At 35.3% G+C, this 27,853-nt stretch overlaps 1 protein-coding gene across 6 annotated transcripts in view; it reads right to left on the bottom strand.

Annotated features, from left to right (window-relative positions):
- Positions 1–27,853, bottom strand: part of AGMO (alkylglycerol monooxygenase) — a 356,235-nt gene that overhangs the window by 213,510 nt on the left and 114,872 nt on the right. For all 6 annotated transcript variants that reach the window (XM_078342639.1, XM_002751549.8, XM_054237221.2 and 3 more), the window contains exons 4-5: positions 15,220–15,323; positions 1,405–1,500 (exon numbers count right to left, since the gene is read on the bottom strand). In XM_078342639.1, coding sequence (XP_078198765.1) covers positions 1,405–1,500; positions 15,220–15,323 — 200 coding nt within the window. The remainder of the gene's footprint in view (positions 1–1,404; positions 1,501–15,219; positions 15,324–27,853) is intronic.

Raw genomic sequence — 27,853 nt, 5'->3', positions numbered from 1 at the left:
CTGTAGAAACCCATACATAGTAAAGCATGTTGAAAAGCATAAAGTGTAACACAAAGGAGAGGTTCTAAGCATTGCTTTTGAAGTGGAAATGAAGCCACTTGGAGGTTCTTAGCGAACAGGAATGAGTCTCACCAGTGGCTTTTCTCCACTGTTGCTTAACTTCACGAAATGGAGCTCAAGCCTATCTCGTGGTCCTCTTGGAGGGACAAAGGAAGAGGGGGAAAGTGACTGAGGCACTATTGTTCTGAATCCAAACTAATACCTGACCGAACACATGGCGTGACCTGGAGCAGAGCTGCTATAAAATGTAATTCTCCCTTAACCCCTCCATGTAAATCATCAGAAAGCTTCCCTCTACTGATTTAAACAAATTTGGTCTTTGACCTCTAGAGTCAGAATTGGCCACAACAACTCTTTCAGATGGTTGTAGTACTGAGTGCTTGATGTATGTCAAGTATCATAAAACACAATACTATTTCATGATAGATCTTCAAATAACGCTACATATGTCCAAAGTCATAGTAACAGTCTCTTTATTCCAAGTAAATCGGTAGCATAAAATACTGCGGGTTAATGGAATAATGGACTTTGTTGTATCAAGGTTTCACATATAATGCAGCTGTGATTTGTAGTGTTGTTCAACCAGTTCAAAACCTGTCAACATGCTTCCTATAGTAACTTCCAAAGGCTTCCAATAAATAACAAATGCCTAAAGGAGCGCTTGTGTGTATAGGTAAGAATTTTTCTGGGTCTTGGATTTTTGATATTTTAGCAATAGGATTTGTACAAATGTTCATAAACCAATCAGCTGCTTAATAACCTATCTGCAAATATTCAGGTCTGACGATTTGACATGCCACAGAAGACTCCAAAATTGTATTTCTTCATTTTTGGGGGGAAAAAAACTAACAATACGTGGGACAACTTTAAATAAAATGCAAACTCTGTAGTTAGAGCAAGTTTTCCAATCAAAAATTATTTTCATAATTTCTATACAATTTTCTAGGAAGTTTCAGAAGAGTTCCAACAGATTACAGATACATTTATATATACACATATACAAATTTATATCTCTAAATTAAAATGAATTTCAACATCTCTTGGTAAATAATGTTTAATAAACTGTAATACAGGAAGATATTGTATTGAATATAGTATTAAAATGTTTTGGTACTTAATAGTTCAAAAAATTGTTTTATTTAATTGAGACCAACTGGCCTCATTGCTTCTTATAAACTTTGCAATATATATTCTGTAAAAAGGAATAAAAATGAACAGATGTTTCTGCTTAAAAAAGGCAGACAAAGATTTTTCTTACACAATAAATCAGCTGCTAGTGGATTTCCAGGACATTGCTTCAGGCTGTTTAGGTATAAAACTTACAAAGATTAAGAAAAATTTTACCTCTGTATGGATCCAAAATTGGTAAAGAAGATTGAACTGAAGATGAACAGCGTATACTGAAGGTGGTATGAAGAGGGCCAGGGGAGAGTAGAAAATCTGAAAGATAAAATTTTAAGAAAATTAATCTGCATATATGATTTCTCAATGCTTTGTTAATAATTCAATTTTCTGAGTGTATATTTCTTCAGCAAATATATCTTATTCTACATACTGTATATTTTATTGCCATGTTTACTTTGCAACATTAATTTTCCACATGGTGATATAGTTATAGACATGTTGGAGCTAAGGCCACTGGACTTCAATTTTGCATTTAATATTGTCTAGTTAAAATATTATATGTTCTGTGTGATTTCTTTAATTTTGAAAAAGTTGGAAGCATTTTCTGGCATTAAAGAGATTTTTTTTTATATACACACAAATACTCTATGTTAAAAAGTATAGGAATGGATGACTTTATACCTTTGACAGCCCCCAAATTCTGTATTAACTGGCATTTTCAGCAATAATATGAAATTATAATAAAAGAAAGTAATTTCATATAAGGAGAAGACAGTATATATTTTTTCTATTAACTTTGTTTTTACATGGTTGATTGAAGGCATCATATCTCTTAATTTATTCACAGTTCTTAGGAAGAAGGTACTATAGTGAAAATGAATTTTAAAAGTCCATATTACCTAATAAACAGAAATGCTTCTGCCTTGGAAAAACAACTTATGATTAAACCACAGAACTGGTTAGAATTAACTAAGGAGCATGATCCGTTTGTTCTGCTAATGACTTTGATCCCCAAGAGTGGTTTCATGTTGGAAGGAAATGTTTTATTAAATGAGAGACTAACCAAATAAGAATACAATGAATCTGACTTTCACTTTCCGTTTCTGATTTCACAGAGTTTATGCTTCTGAAAGACTGGATGTTTTAAAAACATTTGTTCCGCATGTTATAATTTCATTTTAAAATTATTTTACAACTTTTGTTCTCAATTTTGCAAAATGTCATTTCAAGGATGTTTAGCAATGATTATGTATTTAAAACATATCTAGTCCTTGTTTTGAAACTTGTTACAAAACAACCTCAACTGTCATCATAGGTAGAATTTGTTTATATAAATGGATTATTAAGCAATGGATTAGATTCATGAGGAAAAGAATACTGAGCTTTTATTCAAGAGATCAATATTTAGTCCATGGTTCCACTATAGACTCACTCCATGATATTCACTAAGATCTTAAGGTTCTCTAGACTTCAGGTTTCTGAAATTAGTGGTGGAGGAGAAGACCATTTAAAATATAGTTACCCTTTTTGTTCCAAAAGATCTGTGCTACTATGATTTGATTGTTGCATAATATATTAAAACAATTATCTCCCAATAGGTAAATAGCAAATACTTGCAAAACATATATGGCCTATATATAAGTCCTCTAAGTTAAGAGGTATTTCGGAATATCCTCCTTGAGAAGTGAAAAAATATATATCTATATAACAACTTATTTTGGATGTTTAATAAGTAGTTCTATTGGGAAAGACTATGCACAGCAGATTAATATTTATAGTTCATTATAATTTCCCAATGTGTGGAGAAGTCATCCCTTGACATAGTAACAGCTATTATGGAAAAAGCAGTGATAAGACCAAATAAGTAGTGAAGTGGTAAATTAAACAAGTGAGGCCTCTTTAAGAGGTCTTTTAAGAGCTTTAACAATTCTAATGTGAATCACAAATCTATTAGCACACAGAATACTTTCTTGATGAGTTTTCCATAGGATTAGATTTTCTGAAAACTCATTTTATGAAACAATGTGCTTAATATTACATATCAGTAAATATAATAAGAAACTCACCAAAGGAAAAAGAAGCTCACTGTGAATTCCAAAATATCTTATTTCTAACAAAAAATAAAAATATAGGTGAGGAAATGATTCACTTGAATCACACGAGTGATAATGTCTTATGATTAATACACTGCTAGAAAAAGAATCTAATGACACAGCAAGGTTCTAATTTTTACGATTAAAAGTAGCTTAGTAAGTGTGGTCCAGGTAGGAGAATTCTCACTTTTCTTCTCCACCTACAAACTTTGCATTTCCAAATCCTATATAGCTTATAAAACCAATTTAAAGGCCACTTCTGTTATAAATCTTTACACGGTACTAACTTGATTGAAGAAATTTCTCCTTCCTCAAACTCAGAGTAACTTGGTAGCTGGATTAGGTACATTGTGCCTTTTACCAAATACATCCAAATCTACCATGTCTTCAAGCCCATGTCATTCTGAATCTGTTTCTTTAGCTTTAAATCACAATGTCTGCCCTAGCTTATTTTATTGTCTTATAGAAGTCATATATAACAGGGCTATGATGGAAGAAACAACCAGATCTATAGGTTTGAGGAAAGAATAAGTATATTCCTGAAGGTGATCTGAGGCTAACAGACAGAAAATGAGAGTATTTTACTCTTTTACTAAGTGAATGTGGCAAGCAGGGGTTGTGTGAGGCATTATCATGAAGCAAGACACAACATGGCTATCCAGGACTTGAACTCAGACCTGGAACAAGTAATCTTAATAAACATTTACAGAACTCCCCACCCCAAATCCACAAAACGTACATTTTTCTCAGTATCACATCACACCTATTCTAAAAGTGACCACATAATTGGAAGTAAATCACTCCTCAGCAATTGCATAGCATTTCACAGGTTTAAATGAAATATTGGTAGGCTGCTTGTTTGTTATTTTCCTCCCTTATTCCTTCCTGTCTCCATTGTTAAGCACATTTTATTGGCATAAAAGAGGTTTTTAATACCCATTTTTTAGACTGCATTCTAGCCTGGGCAATAAAGCAACACTCCCATTCTCTCTCCCTCTTTCTCTTCCTCTTTCTTTCTCTCTTTCATTCTTTTTCTTTCTTTCTCTTTTTTCTTTCTTCTTTTCTTTCTTTCTTCTCTTTCAAAAAAAAAAAAACATTTCTCACAACATAGCATTAGGGGTAACTCTACATATTTGGTGTTGCAGAAGGTGTTGGAGAGTAGTGTGACTAGAAATCAGGTTGGCCCACCAGCTTCCTTGTCAGACCATGGAATCCATGAATCCCCTCATGCCACTATAACAATGTGTGAGCCTGTGTGCATGGGAGAGTGTGCATTTCTCTAAAGAAGCAATTGATGGCCTTCCTCAGGGAGTCTTCAGTATGTCTGTGACTCGCCACAGCCAACAAGAAAAACAATTCAGACGGGCTAAACCAAGGAAGGGAGCCATTTCAAGAAGACTGGGTATGAGGAAACCACATCCTAAAGCATGTAAGAAATAGAAAATATAAAAAAATATGTTTGGAACCCATTTCAATAGCCCAGAGAAAAGTGATTTTCACAGCAGTAGCCATGGGGATGGAGAGGTAAAATACATGCAACAGATTTAAGGATTTGGCAGTCATTCAAACATAGGAGTTGAGAGGTATATAGCAGTGTCAGAAGACACCCAGATTTCTGGCTTGTGTGTTGGTGATATTGTTCACCAACAAAGTCAACAGGAGAAAGAGTAGGTTGTAAAGTTCAACTTGGGGAATGTTGTGTTGGGATCTATGAGGTATATTTCCAAGAAGCTGTTGAGTAAGTTTTTGGAAATGCCTGTCTGGAATTACATCTCAGGGAATCAGGAAGTCTCTCGGTTGAACTTGTTGATATGGGTGTCATGCAAATATCCATTTTATTTAGCTGATAGATCTGTCCACAGTGGGAAGATAGCCAAAGATGCAACTCTATGAGCAGTCAGAAAGAGTGGCAGTAAATTAGGCTGAAACAGGACAGTCTCAGAGGTGGGAAAGATATAGTAGCTAGCATCATCAGTGATGATGAGTAATTTTTAAGAGAGAGAAAAGAGAAGACTCCCAGTTAGTGTCCAAGTGAGATAGGAACTGAAAAAAAAAAAAAGAAGTGACACAGAATTTGCAGGTATGAAACAGTAGAACAGTAGGCCTGGAATGCAGACCTCAAACTCACAAACCCAAGTTAGTAAGTGTAAGAATCAGCCAGAGGAGGTAACAAAATGAAAGGAGGGATTACTTCAGTGTTTCTCTGAGACAGCTGGATGTATTCCTAGAATAAAACAATGGATGAGTGAAAAAATATTACCTGTTTATTTTTTTAATGACAGAGACATGATTATGTTTATGGTGGATTCAGAAGTAGCCAGTTGAAAGGAAGAGAGAAAATGTCAAGAGTAGTTGATAGGAGAAAGTTCAAGAGAAAAAACATAAGGTAAAAGCAATGTCACTAACCTAAGGATTAGACCAACTGAAGAGAGGTGAACGCTTTCTGTAAAACTAGAGGTAAGAATGCAGGTTTATTTGTGAGTTCATGAGTTTAATTGAAGATGTATGAACAGGGAAGATTAGAGAAGGAAAACTGCAAAAAAAAAAAAAACAACACCTCACATTTCTCTGTGACGTTTTAAATATGTTTAAGAAGCAATAGTGGGGATGAGATCTTAAGGAGACCAAGAAATTCTAAAGAGTTTCTCCAAGGTGCCTTTAAACAAGGTAAAAAGGAGAAAATAGAGCAGTCTCCAGTTCATGGCACCGTGTTTAGGGGTCAGCTGGATCTGAATCTATATGTGAAAGGGCGTCGAACTAATGACTTGGTGCTAGAGAAAGACTACAGCACTCAGCAATCTGGATGTGGGAGTGAAAAGGGTAGATGATGGGATTTACTCATTGCCTGAAGATGTCAAAGCAGAGGATTTCAGCAGAGGATGCAGACTGTGCTTTGCAGAGTCATGGAAAACAGTCATCTTAGGTTGGACAAGGTAAGTAGTCAGGAGGCAATGACAAGCACAAACTGTAGGAGGTGAGAGAGTAAAGTATTCCACAAGTATGCTGCTAAGCAAATGGCTAAACAGTAAACACATAATTACTTTTAAAAAAATAAAAAGGTAACTTTAGAACTCCAGAATTTACATCTATTTTAATAGTTCAAAAACATTTCATTAACATTATTAATGTACATATTTCTATGATTTTCATTTATTTTTATAATACTAAAGAAAAAGCAATTAAAAAAATTTCATCAGAATTGAGAAACTGAAAATTGAAGAATCAAATAACAGGTGTCACATTCCTTAAGTCTGTGATTGGTAATGACACAGATCAAAATTATCTGATTATAGATAGAAAGTGTTGATCTCTGTCCTTAAGACATAGCTACTTAGATTTTATTTTGAAATAAGAGTTTGTGTTTCTATTTAGAAAGTCCTTATCTTTAAGTGACCTATGCCCATCTTTCTGTTCCCATTTCTAGGCATTTAACCACTTCCTTTTTTCCCCATTCCACCATGTTACGCATCCCATATTCTAGCCACACTCATACTGTTATGAGTTGATTTTCACTAAAATGATATGTGACAGCCTGGCACCCAGTACCTCAGAATGTGATCTTATTTGGAAATTACATCTTTACAGAGGTAATCAAGTTAAAATGAATTCATTAGGTGGGCCCTAATCCAGGAGGACTGGTCTTATATAAAGGGGAAATTTAGACACAGAGCCAGACATGCACACAGGGAGAATGCCACATGAAGGTGAAGGTGGAAATTTCAGTGATGCATCCTCAAGCAAAGGAATGCCAAAGCATTCTGCAAACCACCAGAATCATGGTGGGAGCCATGGAATGGATTCTCCCTCACAGCCCTGAGAAGGAACTAACACTGCTGCCACCTTGATGTAGGCCTTCCAGCTTTCAGGATTGTAAGTTAATAAATTTCTGTTGTTCTAAACCACCTAGCTATGGTTACTTTGTTACAGCAGCCCCAGGAAGTCAATACCCATGCAATACATTTTTCCTGCTATTCCTTAAATTTATTAAATTTTTCTATAATTTCATGTTTTTACAGATGTTGTCCTTCTACATAATTTCTATCTACAACCTTCTCCACTGCAGAATTTTATTCATTACAGATTTGATTCAAGCTTTATTTCTTCTATGAAGTTTATCTTGACCCATAGCAGTTCTCAGTGAAAACACATCTCTCTAAAACCTTCAAAATTTGTGGCAATGGCTGTTCACTTACATGATTCACTCCAAGGAAAACAATCACCTTGAGGACACAGGCTCATTTCTTACTAATCTTTATATCCCCAACCTCTGCCACCATGATTGGCCCTGCTAGTCAAAAGTAGGAATGGAAAAAACTGAGTAATGCACTATCAAAATAGAACACAACCCATAAAGGAGGTTAAATTTTTAACCACTTAAATATTTTAAATATGTGGCAATAAGACAATACAGCCTTAGATAGAACTCAATTTGTTTCCCATTGTTTATGCTTCATTACAAGGACTGCAAATGACTATTAAATCTCTGTAGAGAAAAACAGTGAAAATCAGAGAATAATTTTATTTTTCACCAAATTCCAAAATGACTTCGAGTGTTTCTGTTAGCTACAGAATAATTAATTCCATTTTTCTGACACACGCTTGCTTTAGTCTTTGATACTAGCAATGATTCAAACTATCCAAGAGCCTCATTTCTTTAATGGACACAAACTTTGTCTTATTAGTCATCTTTAAATGGTGGTCGAGGGTGAAGAAGTAATGCCTTGGAGTTCTGAAGCAAAGTTCTGAGAGAAGTTTTGTTTCTTTACTTCATGGGGGCTTAATGCATGCTTTCCTTCTGTGACAAAGAGTTATGAGAATTTATCCCCAGTGCATTCAAATGCATTACATCAACGTTGTTAGTTTCTTATATCTTTATTTGTTCACATTTGTCTTTATATAACTCCAACTCCCACCTATCGAAAAACAGTCTTTGCTTATGTAGTTTGGCAGGGAGTACAATGTAATAAAAAGATCTGAGATTTCACTAAGGTTTCTCTGTAGTCTTATATGTAATATAAAAATAATGTCATACATAAGAATCATACTTGATATATAGCAGAGAATTTCCACAGTCATAATTTAAAGTTATCTTCAAAATAACTGCATGAGAAGGCAGAGTAAATATTAAGAGGTCTACTTCATATGCAAAATCAGTGAGACTCAAACATTAATTGATTGGTTCAAATTAGCAAAGTCAATAAATAACTAAGCTAGCATGGGAATTTTCTTTATTTCTAGTCAATTGCTCTTTACTGTCTTCTAAATATAATGAATATATTTTTAAATTATTATGCTCAAAAATAATATCATCGATTTGTGTATTCCCTATATATGATAATAAAATGGTTTTAATGAGATTTTCATAATTTGATGCTATAATTGTATTTCTTTTCTTTTCTTCCCTTCCTTCCTTCCTTTCTCTCTTTCTCTCTCTCTCTTTCTTTCTTTCTTTTTGAAAGAGGGTCTTGCTCTGTCATCAGGCTGGAATGCAGTGGAGCCGTCATGAACAAATGGAGCCTTGAGCTCCCAAGTGATCCTAACATCTCACTCAGCTTCCTGAGAAGCTGGGACTACATCTTGCAATATTGCCCTGGCTGGCCTTGAACTCCTGGGCTCAAGTGATCTACCTGCCTCAGCCTCCCAAAGTACTAGAAATAGAAGCATGAACCATCACATCCAGCATAATTGTATTTCTTTCTCTGATGGTGGATAAAATTTACCTTTTTTAGGGTTGCTAATATGTTATAGACATATTATGCTAAATCTTATAAAATTAATCTCAATACCAACCTAGAGAAAAAAGCAATTTTAAAGGTGGAGAGATATGACAGAGGTAAAAAGTCACTCACTCTAGTAATTTAAATTAAGTGTATTTGTCATTAATTTATTATGCTTTTGAGAGAAATACTAAATTCTTTGAAGGCAGGTAGCTCACTATTTTCTGTTCAATACTAGCTTTATAGATGAAACAAATATGTTCAAACATATTTAATTGCAAAGGTAAATAAATAATATATCCTATGCTCTAATTTTTGGATGGTATGTTAAATAAAAATATTTAAATAAATGGCAAATTTAAATTATTTCATAAATTGTACCCTTTATTAGTTTCACATTGGCCTGAGCCTAGTTAATTTAGCAGAAATATTTCCATTGCCAAATTTATTTTGACAACTACAATACTTTTTATTTCATTCATTTCTGAAACATACATTTGTTAATCACTTATTCTGTAGTAGATACTTACATATACTAGCTATACAGCAGTGAAAAATAAATAGACTCATTTCTCTCAAAGTTTATAGGCCAACATAAATAGCAATAATGAAAAGTGTCAAGTATTACAATAGATAAATGCAAGGGTTTTATGGAACCAAGAAAAGAACAAAATCTTCCCAGGGCATAGTGGCTTATGCTTATAATCCCAGCACTTTGGGAGGCCAAGGTGAGTGACTCACTTGAGGCCAGGAGTTGGAGACCAGCCTAGGCAACATGGTGAAACCTTGTCTCTCCAAAATACACAAAAAATTAATTGGGTATGGTGGTGCTCTCCTGTAATCCCAGCTACTCTGCAAGCAGAGAAAAGAATTGCTTGAACCTGGGAGGTGGTGGTTGCAGTGAGTCAAGATCACACCACTGCGCTCCATCCTGGGCGAGAGAGTGAGATTCTTTATTTAAAAAAAAAAAAAAATTGAAGGATAGAACAATCAGAGGTAAATGGAAAATATCTTTCCAGGCAGAGGACATGGCATATGCAAAGAAATAGCAACGCATTATGGCGCGGTAGATTGAGAGAAGTGAAAATCATTAAATTGTAGATGGGATGACAATGGGGTGTGTGGAAGACTAAATTGGAGAGATGGCACCAAGTTTTGACTAGCTCTACATGTAATAAGGAGTCTATTATATTTCTTTCTCTAAACTATAGGCAGATTTAGCTTTATTAGAGTGGTGGTCTGAAAAAGAAACAATGGGTGATAGGTTGAGGGCCAAAAAATGAAAAACTAAAGAGTTTGTCTCTCTCTTTCTTTTTTTTTTTTTTTCTTTTTGAGATGGAATCTTGCTTTGTTGCCAGGATGGAGTGCAATAGTGTAACCTCATCTCACTGCAACCTCCGCCTCCTGGGTTCAAGCGATTCTCCTGCCTCAGTCTCCCAAGTAGCTGCAGCTGTAGGCACACAGTACTACACCTGGCTAATTTTTGTATTTCTTTTTAGTACAGATGGGGTTTCACCATGTTGGCCAGGATGGTCTCAATCTCTTGACCTCGTGATCCACCCGCCTTGTACTCCAAAGTGCTGGGATAAAATGAGGAGTTTCTTTATGATAATATTCAATTAAGAGTAATATTGGCTGATACATTTATTGTTCTTTATAATACTCTAGGATTCCCAGGAAGCAATGTCTGTTGTTGATGGCTCACTCTAACATTTTTTCTATGGTAAATATATAATGTATAGTGGCTCCAAGTATAAACATGTACACATTGTACATGTAGTTGTGTTTTTTAGTAAACTATTTATTTTATAATAGTTTAGTGTTTTCAGAAATGTTGCAAGTATCACTCTTCTGAAAGTGTCCTCATATATCCTTCACTTGGTTTCCTCTATTGCTAACACATTGTTATTCTGCATTTGCCACAACTAAGAAACCCACAGGTACATTAGCATTAACTGAATTCCACACTCTATTTAGATTTCACTAGTCAGGATTTTGTATGTTTAATGCCTGATATTCTTTTCTGTTTTAGAGTTCCATCCAGACGCAGTATTTTCCTTTTCAAGCACTATAGTGGCTCTTCCTTAAATGCTGAATTGCAGCATGCAGGTACTTCATAATGTCAGAAAAAATGAAGTTGTAATCCTGACACTGTTATGTTTTATATAACATCCACGAGTTTAAACACATTTTATTATTAGCAAATTGGATAAAGCTTCATTCTTAAAACATTATAGCAAGATATGTAATCAAAGATTGAAGTGGCATACAAAACCACATATTGCAGTGTACAGCAAAGAAATCTCACTTAAAACGGCATTCTATCAATAGCCCTCCTTTTTGGTGGGTAAGCTTAAAATTGGCTTAAAATGCAAATAATATCATTAGAAATTCTAGAAAGTTGAATTTTTATCTGTAACTTCTTTAAAAGTTCTGCTGCTCTAATTTTCATAGTAATACAGAAGAAATATACTTTGAGCTAATTTCACATTTCATTTCACAAATCAATTTTCTTTTCAAATATGTGGCCCATTTATTATTTGTTCTAAAATATATTGTTACCTTGGTAACTGCAAAATTATAGACCTTATATATCAATGTTGGTGAGGAGAATCTTAACAAATGATTCAAGAAAAATGAAGAGACCTGAAGTTCGCTTAATAATTTTGATGTCTGGAAAGTCCTCTTACAAACCTTTAACCATCACAGCCCCTTAAAACATCTCTCCTTTCTTCCAAGGGACCTAAAAATGCTAGTCAAGAATCCAGGCTGTGGGGAGAAATGCCAAATGTGGGTGAAGGGGTGAAAGCAAACAGAACACACTGCCATGTGTGTACCTATGCAACTGTATTGCATGCTCTGCACATGTACCCCAAAACCTAAAATGCAATAAAAAAATAAGAAAAAAAAAAAGAATCCAAGCTGACTTACAAACCCTATATCTAATTTCCCACCATGAACGTCCCCCCATTCTCCCTCCAAAAATATTTAGCAGCTTGTCATGAATTCTCAATGTTCATTTCCTTATTCAGCACATTTTTTTGCCTCTAACAATGTGGCATCGGTTTGTAAAGAAAAATTATTATGGCGATAAAACAAGTGTGAGCCTCATTTCACATAGATTTTTGCTGCTTTGTTACCTTGGGTGCATTGACTTAATAGTAAAAAGGACCATGAGAGAAACCCAAGATAGAGATTACAATAAACTGGACTCAAGCTCCAACCTGGCCTTGTCCAATGCTGATGTGGTGGGCTCCTTTAAGATTCATATTTATAGCTTTGATAATAGATGACTTAAATATATCATCTCCAAGATCTCTTCTAGTTCTGAAGTCAATGATGCTCTGATAATAATTCCTCAGGTATTAATTAACTAACTGCTTGATTTCCCTAGAGCAACTTCGAATGCAGCTACTTCCTTTCTTGGAGTCTTGGTCTCTCAAACTGCAAATACTGGAGATTTCAGTTATCTTTCATAAAAGAGAAATATGTAAGTCAGAAGAGAGTAAAGATTTTGGAGATTGTAATTTTAATCAGCCATATATTCAGCCTATATAGTCAGCCTTTTGTACAGGACAATAAACAAGCTGTTTTAATGCAGCCATTTTTTAAGAAGGGAGGATGGACAGTACCACTTTCCTCCATCATAGGGCCTGGTTTTCCCTCCATTAACTGCTCTGAAGCCTTAGTCCAGTCTTAAACTGTGCAGCTGTAAAATAGGCAGCGATTTTGTTTGTATCTAATCATCCAGAGTTCCAGCATAAACTATAGGTTATGAATATATACTTATTCCCTTTTCATGTCTATTGCTTAGAAGTGTTTCTTTAATTGAATAGTGCCTTCCCAACCCAAATTCACATGATGAAATCTGAGCCCTAATGCACACTAAATGTGACCTTAATTTGGAAACGGTGTTGTAAAAGTAATTAGTTAAGATGTGGTCGTGCTGGAGTATGGCAAGTCTCTAGACCGATATGCCTGATATCCTCCTAAAAAGGAAATGTAGACAAAGGAACAGGAAGAACGCCATGTGAAAATATAAACTACATTGTCATTAGCCTAGGAAGAACCAGAACCTAAGACAGAAAACCAGAAAAGATCCTTTCCTGGTGCCTTTAGAGGAGCATTGCCCTGGTAATAACTTGATTTTGATTTGACTTCTGGCATTCAGAACTCTGAGACAAAAAATTTCCATTTTTCTTTCTTTCTTTTTTTTTTTTTTGAGACGGAGTTTCGCTCTTGTTACCCAGGCTGGAGTGCAATGGCGCGATCTCGGCTCACCGCAACCTCCGCCTCCTGGGTTCAGGCAATTCTCCTGCCTCAGCCTCCCGAGTAGCTGGGATTACAGGCACACGCCACCATGCCGAGCTAATTTTTTGTATTTTTAGTAGAGACGGGGTTTCACCATGTTGACCAGGATGGCCTCGATCTGTTGAACTCGTGATCCACCCGCCTCGGCCTCCCAAAGTGCTGGGATTACAGGCTTGAGCCACCGCACCCGGCCCAAAATTTCCATTTTTCTAAGCTACACAATTAGTAGTATATTTTTATGGCAGCTCTAGAGAAAGAATTATAAGCATCAACACAGGTATACAGTGTGGAAGTTTGAGGGTGAATTTCTGTTAAGATCCATTCCAGGAAATATATTAGTACCATTTCTGGTTTATAGATTTGTTTTGCCTCTGCTGCTGTTTGGGTTAGCACACATGCCAGTGTATTTTTCTATGGCTTATAACACATCTGGTTTCAAGTACTTGACTTTATCATTTACTAGCTATGTAATTAACCTCGCTGTTCTTCAGTTCCCCGAGAATGATAATACTTGATCTAGAGAACCATGGGCTGATTTATAAGGATCAGGAGAGATAACATAAGTGAAAAACAATATGGAGGCATGTAGAAGAGCATACAGAGATTAAGATCAGGGGTCTGGGAGCCAGGCTGCAGGAGTTCCAGTTCTACTTTTTCCTTTACTAGTTGTGTGACTGAACTACAGACTCAACTCTACTATTTTAAAATAAGAGCTGTAATACTTCCTGTGTATGAAGGCAGTTGCGAAAATGAAGTAAGTCAATATACAAAGAGAGCTTAGAAGACTGGCACATAGAATGTACTCATTAAATGCTATCTAACAAAAGTACTTCGCAAAGTATTTTGAACATTTTGCAAATGTTTCATTATTATAATTTATAGTTAAGAAACAGCTTGACTTTACATGCCAATATTAATTATACATGATTACTGATTTTATACATCAGTTACTCTGACTTTCTAGCTCACTGTTCAACATACATTTCGGTATTATGTATTTTCATAGCCAAAAAGAGCTAAGCAAGGATGATGACAAAAAAAAGAGATGTTATCAAGTAGATCAGGGTTGCCCCAAGAGACAAAAGAACTTTACAAGTAGAAGATATTTCTGGTATTCATTAATCTTGTCATTTCCTTGTGTGAGAATATTTTAGAGCCAAAAATTTTTTGAGCATGATATTTATCTAATATGATAACAAAAAGCAAAGTATTCAAGTAGATTTTAGAGAATTACATTAAAAAAATTTTTTTAAGTTTTCACTGAAATCCTTGTTTATATATATTTGAATGGAGATGGCTTCTCTATCCATCCTCCTCTTGGGTTATAGTAAATTAAAAAACAGCCGCCAGGCGCGGTGGCTCAAGCCTATAATCCCAGCACTTTGGGAGTCCGAGGTGGGTGGATTACGAGGTCAAGAGATCTAGACCATCCTGGTCAACATGGTGAAACCCTGTCTCTACTCAAAATACAAAAAATTAGCTGGGCATGGTAGCACGTGCCTGTGATCCCAGCTACTCGGGAGGCTGAGGCAGGAGAATTGCCTGAACCCAGGAGGCGGAGGTTGCGGTGAGCCGAGATCGCGCCATTGCACTCCAGCCTGGGTAACAAGAGTGAAACTCCATCTAAAAAAAAAAAAAAAAAACAGCCACACATTGCTTTATGCATTAAGTTGAATTTCTAGGTCAAACAAAATACTTCTGTTGGAAAACAGCATTTGCTTCATGTGTGCCTGACCTTACAGAAGAAAAAGAAAGATTTTAGCATTTGGCCTTAGAAGAGAGAAGCATTTTAGTAAAACACCTCCTATGAGGTTTTTGTTTTTGTTTTTGGGGTTTTTTTTTGAGGTAATAGAATTAGCTGAGTCTTAAAAACAAGTAAGACTACCATGTTTATTCCATTTCATACAACTTACCCAGGAAGTATAAATCTGGAGGACAGACTGTCTCAGTGCCGTGGATAAGTTATAGTCTTCAGAACTATGATGTGTTTGGTGTCCAGCCCACATAATATTAACTTCTGCAAAACACATAATTTGCAATGAGCCCTGAGAATAAGAATAAAGCAACTTCCATTTTCAGTTATGCATGCTGCTCTGTTGAGTGAGGAAGAAAAATCTGGAACATCTCTGTAAAAGCTGGCCAATATAATTATAATTAAAATATGCCACCTGAAATAATTTTTGGAACTAGACACTGTATAAATTATAATAAATAAAAAAATGGAAGCATAGGCCAATAAATATGTATAGTTTATAGGTTATAATTAAATGCCTCCAGCAAACTGACATTAATTCCAAAATTTACACTTTGCTAACATATTATAATATGACAGATTATAAAAGCTAGCTGGTAATGTTGTGACAATCCACTTAATGGATAGTGATGATTTTTTCAGTATGTGATAACATTTCTAACTAAAGAAAAATTGTCTGAAGGGAGAAATTGGTATGTAAATTTTGGAATAAAATATTAATGAAATTATTTCCTCATGGCTTTCTGAGAAGTCTCAAAATCTGTCTGTTGAAATAAGAAGCAAAGCATAGCATAGCAATATTTTGTGCTAAGATCTCAGGTTTTCTTTTATTAATAAAATTATATTAGCTAACAGTTACCTATGGTTTTCCTATCCCTTACCAAAATACTATACTATTTCTAAATTTTCCCATGTAGTTTCTGTGTTCTTAAAAAGGAAATGATTATTTATTTTTATTAAGCACTGTACAGATTGCTCTCATACTATCTTGCAATTCATGCAGACTACAAAGAGGAGTGGCTTCTTTTCTGGTTTTTACAACAAATATGACACTGCGTTGATCCCCTATGTCATTGAAACAGACAATTACAAGTGGTTTTTTATTCTGCCCATATTTTAAAAATTTTATTGACAGTTTTCATTTCCTAACAAAATTATAGATCACAATGTCACATTATACTCTATTCAGTTTTAAAAAGATATATGTTCTCAGCGAAACTAACTTATGTTTAGTCCTTTGCTACAAATCCAGGAGACGGAATTAGCTATGTGACATGATCATCATACCCTTGCCTGTGTAGATTAGAAACTAAATCTTTTAGGCTTGGATTTACAGAAACTAAACAGTGAACCTAGAACTGCAAATATCAGGTTAATTGTCTTTGCAGTTGCCATATACTTATGTTATATGTTAACATATGTTAAAGTGTATGGTACATAGCAGAATAATTTTAGAAGTTTTTATGAAAATCATTTTCATATATATTCTATTCAATCACAGCAAATATTTGTCCATTGCTTCCGAAAATGAAAGCTCTCTGAACAACATTTGTAGAGAGTTACCAAACAAAATTGAAAGAGAAAAAAGGTCTTGGTAAACAAATGATAGTTCATAGATAAAAGAAGGACTTAATTCTATATAATAAGGAATATTATGAACAGGATTACGGTTAGTCTTATTATGAACAGATATCAAATGTCATTTCTATTAAAAGTCATATATTTTCCAGTTGAACAAGTATTGTCATAAATCATCAGCAGATATGTAACTTTGATCCCAATTGGTCAGTGTTTTAATTATTTTAATCATTTCTAGGAATGACACTATATTTCTACACTAGCAATTAAGGAAACTGTTCTAACACTGGATATTTAAAAATATCCAGTGATAATCTTTGAAATTACATAGAACATAATCTGGTTTATTGGTAAGCCTAATGGCTATACATAAGAAATATACAAAGACCCTTGTGACACTTTATTTGTTCAGATATTAGGTGGACATTGATTAAGAGGTAATAAATTTGATGAATCCCCTTAAGTTTAAAAACCGCTAACACACAGATGTCTTGAGTAATCTAAGCACCATTTTCTCATTAGAACATACCAATTGCTGAACATTTTATAACTTATGGCTTACAAACTTTCATTAAAAATCAATACATTGTCTATTTTTTTGACCTGTCAGGATTTGTTTTTTAAAAATTTATTCTAATGCGAGTTGTATTCCAAGGTATTTTATTCGCATTGAAGAAAAGCAAAGCACACTGCCATGTGTGTACCTACGCAACTGTCTTGCATGCTCTGCTCATGTACCCCAAAACCTATAATCCAATAAAAAATTAAAAAAAAAAAAGACAAAAAAAAAATTTATTCTAATGCATCCACAAAATAAGTTAACAAGGGGATGAGGCTAATAGATGAGACTCCATTAGAGAGTCGTAATATATATTGGGAGCCACTTCCTTGTAACCTTACAGAAGCTAAACAGTGAAACAAAGAATCCACAAAGGTAGAGGTTAAAGATCTGTCTCTTTAGTTGTTTCAAAAGCATTTACTTCCTATCACAAACTGTGTGTAACACAAGCCTCATTCAATGAGGTACAGCTGTACAAACAGGGCACTGTAACAGGATTCTACTGCCTCATCTCTGTCACTTTTCAGAATTGGTAAAAACAAGAAGGAATACTGAGTTTGTTTCACAGACAATATTCAGCTTATTGGAGGTAAATTATCTCCAAAATTGGTTATAAAAATGCGTTTTACAGAAAATCATTCTGGTAGTTCTTTTATGAACAAAATGAGAAAAAGTAACTGGTACATTTATATGATCATCTTCCCTAATACTTGAATTGATGAATTGACTGTTCTAAGAAATGAAAACAAATATTAAGGAGGAAAAAAAAAGATAATATTTAGAATAAGCTTCTCTCTGTGAAATACTTCATATAATTATACATTCTGTTCAATATTTTTCTATAAGCAAATTAAAGATTATATTAATACATTTATATGATGTTATTATAACTTTTCAATGATATAACTTGAAATAATTATGCTGCTTTCTAGTACAAAATGTAATTCTGTACATTTTATTAATATATTGGTCAACACTTCCTCCATTCATTTGGCCAATATTTACTGTAATGTGTGTGTGTGTGTGTGTGTGTGTGTATGTGTGTGTGTGTGTATGTGTGTTGTATATTTGTTTCTTTTTCAATTTTTTATGAAGATGTAACTTATATACAACAAAGTCCATCTTCTTTTAATGTTCAGTTCTTTGAGTTTTTAACAAATACAGCTTTTAATGATTATTACAATCTAGGTGCAGAACAATTTTATTGCCCCAAAGAGTTCCCCCACCCTGTTTTTTGGTTGTGGTTGTCAGACTTCAAGATGGCTCCCTGCTTCAGATAAGTCAAGTTCTGGACTTTGAACTAATAATGCAGTGGGATGAAACTTTTGGGAACAGAAAAAAGTGAGTGTCCTTTAAATGTGGGAGAAATATGAATCACTGAGGTCCAGAGGGCTAACTAGGCCAGGCAGCCTCTAGAATTGCCCCTAGTGATTCCTGTCTATCAGTGTTCATGCCTTTTATAATCTCCTGCCTTTGAATGTGAGCTAGATTTAGTGACTTGCTTCTAGTAAACAGAAATTTAACAAAGATGATGGGATGTCACTTCTGATACTAGGTTTTAATAAGACAGTAGCTTGCGTCTTGGGTATTCTCTCTCACACCCAAACACTCTAAGAAAAGGCTACCTTGTTATGAGCTTCCTTTGAAGAAGTACATATGTCAGGGAACTGGGCTAACCAGCCAACAAGGAACTAAGATCATCAGTCCAAGCCCCATGAAGAACTGAATTTTGCCAACAACCACGTAAGAGAGCTTGGATACAGATCCTTCTTCATTTGGGCCTTCCAATGACAGTCTGCAAAGAGCTGAACCGATTATCTGCAACCTCATGAAAGAACTTGAGCCAGAGACATTCATCTAAACTATGCCCCAATTTCTAACCCACAGAAACTATGAGATAATAAATGTTTCTTGTTTTAAGCTCCTAACTTGTTACAAGCAGTGGATAATTAATGCAGTGCTTAAAACTTCTCCCTCCCACCCCTACCCCATTTTCAGTCCCTAGCATCCAATGATTTGTTTTTTTTTTCTTTTAGTTCTGCCTTTTTAAGTTTATGCTATCAATAAAATCATACAGTATGTGACCTTTTGAGTTTGTCTCAAACTCAAAGATCCCTCCATTTTGCTGTATGAGTTGTTTTTCCCTTTTAATCATTAGTATTTCACTTGAAAGACTATATCACACTTTTCTTTCGTTTTTATCTATTCACGAGTTGAAGAGCATTTCAGATGCTTCCAGTTTTTGACAGTTAAAACATATCAAGAAGTTATCATAGAGGATTTCTGTAGACACAAGTTTTTATTTCACATAGGTAAATACTTAGGAGTGGGATTACTGAGCTGTATGATATGCCTACATTTAGCTTGTTAAGAAACTATCAAATTATTTTCCAAAGCGGATGTGCCTTTTTTTATTGTCACCAGCAGTATGTGAGAGTTCAACCTGCTCCACATCTCTGGAAGCACTTGACATCATTAATTTTATTCTTAGTTATTTGACAGCCATTGTGCTAGGTATGCAGTGCTATCACATTGAAATTTTAATTTCCATTGCTGTAATGGCTAATGACAATGGCTCTATGTACCTAACTGCCATCTATGTATCTTCTTTTGAAAGTGTCTATTCAAAATTTGTGCCCATATTTTAAATCAGTTGTTTTCTTAAGTTTTGAAAATCCTTGTATCTTCTGCATACAAGTCATTTATTAAATATCTGATTTGCATTTATTTTCTTCCAGGCTGTAGCCTTTTTTTAAAGTAGTGTCATATAAAGAACAAAAATTTTAATTTTCCAATTAAAAATCCAATTCATATACTTGACAGTTTTATTAAGCTTTCTGGTGTATGTAACAAAAACAAAAGTAATTTTGGAGAAATTTTTCAGAAAAATAAGAAATATCTAAGTATACAGAATTTAATCTTCCTACAAATATTAAATATCTAATATAAACCTTAAAATGTCTCTTCTCTCATATCTTGTCATCTATGGAATGGAGGGAAGTGAACTTTTATATTAATTCAAGACATAAAGAGAAGTCTATAAGAAATATTCACTGATATATAAGATGGCCATTTAACTCCCAATAGTGGGCAGGCCAAGAAGTCTTGGTGCAACCTTGGAATGATGATGTAGGTTTCACTCATAATCTGGAAAACTACCAAGTTATAAAGGAGGAAATGTTACAGGCCTATTTGCAAAATGTTAGTGATGCTTGATACCACTAAGAGCATATTGCTAGCACTTTATACAATGTTTAGCATATTGTACAATGACTACAGAACAGAAGAGCTGTGGCTTAGTCCATTTTGTTCTGCAATAACAGTATACCTGAGGCTGGACAATTTATAATAAACAGGAATTTATTTTTCACAGTTCTGGAGGCTGGGAAGTCCAAGATCAAGGCACTGGTGGGTTAGAGTTCAGTTTCTGTGCTTCGAAGATGGCATCATGAATGCTGATTCCTTCTAAGTAGATGAACGCTGTATTTTCACAAGGCAGAAGAGCAGAAGAGAGTGAACCCACTCTCAAATGCCCTTCTTATAGGGGTACTAGTCCATTCTTGAGGGTGGAGCTTTCACAACCTAAACACCTCCCATTAAGTCCCACCTTTTAACACTGTTGCATTTGTGATTAAGTTTCTAAAACATGAATTCTGTAGTCAACAGATAGTCATGTAACAGCGAGCTGCATGAGTCTAGAAATTACATAATCCAACCTTTTAATTTTATAAATAATGAAAATAAAATTGAAAGGGAAATTGGAAAAAAAGAAGTTTTATTAAAGAAAGATAACACTTTTTTCATTTTTCTTTCTCAACGGTGACTTATTGGATTCAGTCTCTCCTGTTTTGGATTTTTGTTATCCTTCAGAAATAGAGGTAACTGGGTCTGAGTATTCCTTGGAACCATCATGGCACATCTTTGGTAATTTCCAATAAATAAAAGGGATCAAAGAGCTCAACATATAGTATTAAATGAGAGTGCTACATTTCTTTAATTGTAGCAACTGTCTTTAACAAGAAATCTAAGTATAAATATTGAGTTTTTAAGTTCAGATTAAAAACAATCATCCTTTTGAACTTGGAGATGCCCATATAAATGAATCCTTTAAAAGTTTGTTTTGTCTCTTCTCAATAGCAAAGCATAGTTGATAAACAAATATAACAAATAAGCTGAGGTAAGTAAATGAAATAAAATCAGTAATAGACTCAACCTACCAAACTAAAGTCTAACTAGAACGTATAATTGCCCCTGAATAACAATAAATATACACTCATTTATTTCACTATTCTCTATTCACAGAATGAACGAGACATGTCATCATTTTTATCATCATAACCTCATTCACTTTCTATGGCAGCAAATAAAGTTGGTGATGGTAAAATAAATGGCATTGGTAATTCATTCAGTATGTCAGTAGAAACTGATATTTCTTTTGTAATTCTTCTAATCTGTCCTTGCTCACTTAATATCAAAACACAAATTGCTAAGTTTAGCTAAACTATCAAATTAATTAGAATAAAATTGGTAAGTTGATTGGACTTCCATATTTTTTGTTCAACACATTTTGTATATATCCATATGTTCAGCATCATAGAAACCAGGCTTCTGAAGGAGCAAATTTTTTACTTTGTATCTGGATGTTTGGGCACAAGAAATAATATAGTGCTCATTGTCATTTGAATAAAGTATTTAAAATCTGAATTATGTTGATAATATTAGTAATAATAACAGCAGTGATTATAAATTCATAAGAGTTAGAATTCTTATCATGTAATAGAGAATATTTAGAACAGTTTACAGGTATTAACTCATATACTTCCCAGAACTGCATTAGAAGGTTGATATTTATATAGTTTCCATTTTAAAGATAAGGAAATGGAGATACAATAATATTTAATAACTTACATAAAGTAATTATTATTTCTGTTACATATTAATAATTTGTTATTCATTGCAGAAACTATATTTTCTACACCCTTTCCACCTTGATGTGTTTATGGCACTGTTTCATAATGATGCAGCGTGAGTGGTTAAAACATATTTTACTTTGAGCCAAGGTAAAGAACTGGTGTGCCTTCTTCACAGTCTCTCTGCTCCTCTCCAACTGCAATCAACATGCAGAATATTTAGCAGAGAAACTATGGCCCTAGGGTATACAAAGACACCAGGTGAAAGGATTCTGGGTCCCTGAATGACAGCATGGAGCACAGTACCCTCTGACCCATACTGAAGCAGGCTGTGAGTGAAAAATAAGCATTTATTGTGCTAACTCACTGGGATTTGCTATTTCTCACTAACTTTAATGCATCCTCACTATTAATTTTTTGCTCTTAATACATATGAATGTGATGCAATAACCACAAATATCAGCAATTTATCAGTCTATCTTCTTCAGTTTCTTATAGACTGTGTTCTATATAGGGAAAACACTTCATAGGATACTAGTAAGCTGCAGGTGCCTACGTTTCTAAAAGTAACCAACCAGCATAGCTCAGAGTAACATATTTTCTTATCACCTTCTAAAATTACTGCTTCAAAGAGATGTCTATAGAATATCCAGAACATATCCTGTAGCTTTTTCCTCCCTCCCTTCCTCCTGCTACCTTGAATCATTTTTCACTTGGTTCTCTGTTTCTTGCCTTTGGGTAGTTGTGTTTAACAGAACATGTCAAAGAAAGAAAAACAGGGCTCATATGTTATCAGTAGCAGCTACAAGTCCCATTTCCATTGTCCTCTTACAATGCTCACTCATTTTCCACATTATGTCTGTTCTTATACCCTTGTCCTTTGAGTGTCACCCTGCTTTGAAAAGCCGAGGTCTGGCTATTTGTTTTTCCCAAAATGTAGGTTAATTTTATTTTTGTTCACCAAAGACCCACCATTTTATTAGATATGTATGATTTTATGTTTTCCTTTACTACCTGTATAAAGAATTGGTTGTTATAGTGTGAAACATGCCAGATCAAGGAGCGAGAGCAAGAACTTTTGAACTTTACCAGGAGCTCATACTAGGAACTGGGATGAGACCCCCCACCTTGTCTCTTGCTTCCAACCTCTCCCCACACTTTATCTAATCCCTTCCAAACTAGAGCCCTGTCCAAAACCACAAAATATCAAACCAGCTGTATTTTGAAATTAAATGTGTATTTCCCTTAGCCTGCCTCAGGCAAGTGAAAGAGAAAGTGAGAGGGAGTTCCTGGTCTCACTGCAAAAACAGAGAAAGATGCTTATGGGCTTCCTAAGTTTAAGGACTAACGATAATCCCCTCTTAAAATACTACAGAATATTGTCTTTATGTTCAATGAGTACCAGTATTTCCATTCATGATGAGTTACGTGTCTTTATATAGGCAGATCTGAGAACATAAGCTCACAAACACGCATTTCTTTGAGAAGAGGTGCTTTAAATTCCTAAGTCAGTTTACAACCAAGATTTCTTAAATATCACTTAATCATAGGAGAATATTACTCATATATATGTTTTGGAAACCAGAAAAGGGAAAAATGAAAGTGAATCTGTGAAGAGAAAGGAGAGATGAGGTACATTTGTTCAAGAAATTAATGAGACAGAGAAAAGCCACAATATAATTTGTATACACACACACTGTGTGTGTATTGTGCATCTCTGTGTGTATGTATGTATATTTGTTAAGGTAGAAAAAACAGGTATAAAAACCCACATAGTTTCATCTTATTTTCCATATTTAGGTGTTACAGATATGTAGTATGGCACTCATGGTTTCACCTACAGGCAGATGAGAAAGAAACTGTATTGGTTATATGTGAGAGCCAAGAGAGCTCCACGTTACACTCATCATTCAAATCAGAGTTAGCTTTATTACATGCTGCCAATCTCCATAACACTTTCAACCCAGGAGATGAAATGGTTGCCTACTGGTCAAAGAAAACATTTGTAATTTTTAACTTTATTGTCCAATCTATTATAAAGCTATACTTAAGGTTAATGGAAAGTAATGTATGCATAAGACAGTCTGATTTCAAGTTATATTCCTTCTCCTAGCTCCATCATTCTTATTTATATTCCTCTGCCACCAGTCATTTCGTGTGCTGATAATGGCGACGACCAAATTATTACCTAGACCTCTTGATTCAAACTTAGACTTCCTTAGCCCTAGGCCATGGGCCTGGTAATTTGTTGGGGATCCTGATTAATATTTTTGATGACATTCATAAAGAGCTTTCCTCTCTCAATAGAATATATGTTATTTAAAATAAAGTATTCTAAAGTGGTGTAAATATTGGATTTCCAGAAATGTAACAGACCAGTGAAGAAATATTTTTGGATAAGGGAGATTACCATACCTCTCAGCCATAAAGAAAACCAGGCCTGTACATAGGAAAACTGTCCTTCTCTGCAAAAGTTGTCATGATTAGATAAAAATACTTTGAAATAAAAGTTATCAGTACTCCATTATAAAATAATTACAAATGTGACAATTTTTATGTCTCATGAAAATCATTTATCTAATTAATAAAACCAAATTCGGGTGCACTTTGTGCCTGGTTGTCAGCACTAACATTAACACCATGACTTTGGTTTCAGTGCAGTTAAGGAAATCATGCTTAAAATACATTCAAAAGGAGTCCACATGCTTTACATAGATTGAAAGCAAGAAATCTTCCAGAGGATTTAATGACATATATTTGGCAACGATAATAACCTGAGTAGCACAATTAGGAGGCAGAAATCATGGGAGAACTGTCTTGATGTCAATCGAGTTAGCTAGGATTGGCAAGCACTCCTACGACACTCCTCCTATACAGCATGCCTGCCTGCGGTGAGGCGCAATGAACTTCTGCCATATTATGTTTGGAACAATGCTTTATATAACTGGTCTCCACAAATTACAGAATTCATTTTGAAAGGAGACCAAGGTAAGGAAAGCAAAACAACCAGGGATTGGTAGGAAAAGACAGGAAAGTAGGAAAAACAGAGCGCTGAAACCACTAGGTATAAAGTAACTGCAATCTCTCTCCATTCCCTCCTTAATGAACCTCCTGAGTGGATGTATATTATCCCTGTCAACAAAATGTTACCAGGATCTCTTTGCTACTAATAAGGACTTCCTATGGGTCTTGCCATTTGCCTTTGTGTTCTGAAACTAATTTTAGAACTTCATAGCAAATGAGTATGGCTTTCACAGTAGAAACTTTCAGTTTTACTGAATTTGCAAGGAATAAGGCTGTGTACAGTGAAAGTGTCAGATTGATTCAGAACTGATTGCCCTCACTGAACAGGTGGGTCTGTCCTTTGTGAATAGTGTCATAGAGATTAGCATTGTCAGTGGTCTCTGAAGAAGCAATCTGCACCTGCGATAGATTTCTCTCTGTGCATTGAGAAACTGTTACTCCTCACTCCGTTATTACCAATTACAGATGTCTTACTTTGATGTCTTAGTTTGTTCTTTCCTCTGTTCCTTTCATAGTACTCCTTATATCTGAATGTATGTCTGGTTTTAAAATTGGCCTACCAATGACTGCCAACCAGGTCTTGCTACAACAGGAGGAAGAGGTCTTGTAATACTCTTTGACCTTTTGGCATTAAGAGATGGAAGTTTTCATGTAGGAATATTTCCCCCGTTATTTTTTTACAGGGAACCTCACATCCTAACCCTTATATTCGACCCTTGAATGGTATTACATTCAAACTCAAATCTATTTATTAACTGAACTGATTCCCTTCTTCCCATGCTTGCTCTGTTTGTTTTCTCATCTTATACTGATATGGGAGGTGGCAGGGAAGTGCTGGGAAAGGAAAGGCATGGTCCCCGGCCAGACCCCCCCAACTCGGGGCCTGGGCTCACAGACCTAGTTGAGGACAGGCACTCCAGCCTTCATGCCCAAATGTTGCATTTCTAAAGGCAGCCCTGGCCTGCCACACCCCTATACAGTGCCTATAAAAAACCCTGAGACCCAAGGGGGCAGAGACACAAGTGGCTGGACATCGAGGAACACACCAGTGAAAGAAGACAGAGCAGATGTCAAGAGGAACTCACCGATTTATGTAAGAGCACACCAACATATGCCGGCAGGCAGCAGCCCATCAACCAGCAGAACCCACGGAGGTCACAGGACAGTGCTGGCCGCTGAGTGCCCAACTCCAGGGGAAACTACCTTCCCACTTCATCTCCCTCTGGCTTCCCTATCTGCTGAGAGCTACTTCCACTCAATAAAATCTTGCACTTATTCTCCAAGCCTACATGTGAGTCAATTCTTCTGGTGCACCAAGGCAAGAAACCTCAAGATACAGAAAGCCCTCTGTCCTTGCGATAAGGCAGCGGGTCTAACTGAGCTGATAAACACTAGCTACCTATAGATGGCAAAACTAAGGAGTATACGGTAATACATGCCCACTGGAGCTTCAGGAGCTGTAAACATTCACCCCTCGATGCTGTCATGGGGTTGCAGCCCCAAAGCCTGCCCATCTGCGTGTTCCCTCTAGAGCTTTGAGCAGCAGGACACCAAAGAAGCGAGCCACACCCCATTGCACGCACGCCCTGCAAGGGGTCAAGGGAACTTTTCCTGTTTCAACACTATGACTCTTATACCTTTAATCACTCCCTTCTTAACCCCCACCAAGATTTCATTATTGCTTTTCATGAATCCACTGTATTGACAGCAACCTTCCTTTGTTGTTCTATACCTACTTCCCTAGATTGATGCCTCATTACCTCATTACCATTAGCAGGTATTCACTGAGCAATACCTGCATATGAGTTGTGCTGTCCATGTGAGACTCAAAATCTAGTGCAGGCATCAGCAAACTGTCACCATAAAACAAACCTTATCTACCACCTGATTTGTACAGCCAGAAAGCTAAGAATGATTTTTACATTTTTAAATAACTGAACTAAAATCAGAAGAGTAATAGTTCATGATTCATAAATATTATATTGAAAAAAATCTGTATCTTCCTCTTCCTCCTTCTCATGTGCCATTCTCTGAACTTTTTGAACACTCTCAGCACTTTCATGGTCTTTGTGCCACCTGTCAAAGTATTCTGCATCTTTCAAGAACTATGTCATTTCCTTCAAGAAACGATCTTTAGTCCTCCACAGCCGAAAGTATTATGCAATTCTTATTATCCTTAGGTAAACCTAAAAATAGTATTAACATTACTAATACCCTACTATTTTGCATCCACCACTATTTCATAATGTTGTTAATGAGACATAACTTAATTAATTCATCTTCATATTTCTCACAGCATCTACCATTGTATCTTTACGCAGTATCAAATATATCTTTCTTAATTAAACATATGCTAATCAGGTAAAACTGGTTCATATCAATAATCAATAATGAAGTCACACTATTTTATTTGCTAAATACATGTATTTTCATTAGCAAAATGAATCCATTTTGTAATATTCCTTTCCCTTTACACTGATTCCTTCTCCCTAATTTCAGTTATATCCAAACATTCCACTTTGGAAAACATGTTTCCTTGACCCTCCCATTCACTAATTTGTTTTTATCGCCAGCATGAGAAAAGAATGAACTATTTACTCCCTTACCTCCCATTCTTTCTTAAGTTCATTGTTAATGTCACTTGAATCTTTCCAAAGTAATTATTGGCCTTCTTGCAAAAAACAAAGGCCTCCCTTTAGATGTCATTCTATTTGAACTTTTTA

This window comes from Callithrix jacchus, chromosome 11, assembly GCF_049354715.1.
Source record: "Callithrix jacchus isolate 240 chromosome 11, calJac240_pri, whole genome shotgun sequence".
Lineage (NCBI taxonomy): Eukaryota > Metazoa > Chordata > Mammalia > Primates > Cebidae > Callithrix > Callithrix jacchus.
Note: the sequence above shows the minus strand (reverse complement) of the source record. Positions and strands in the feature narration are given on the sequence as shown.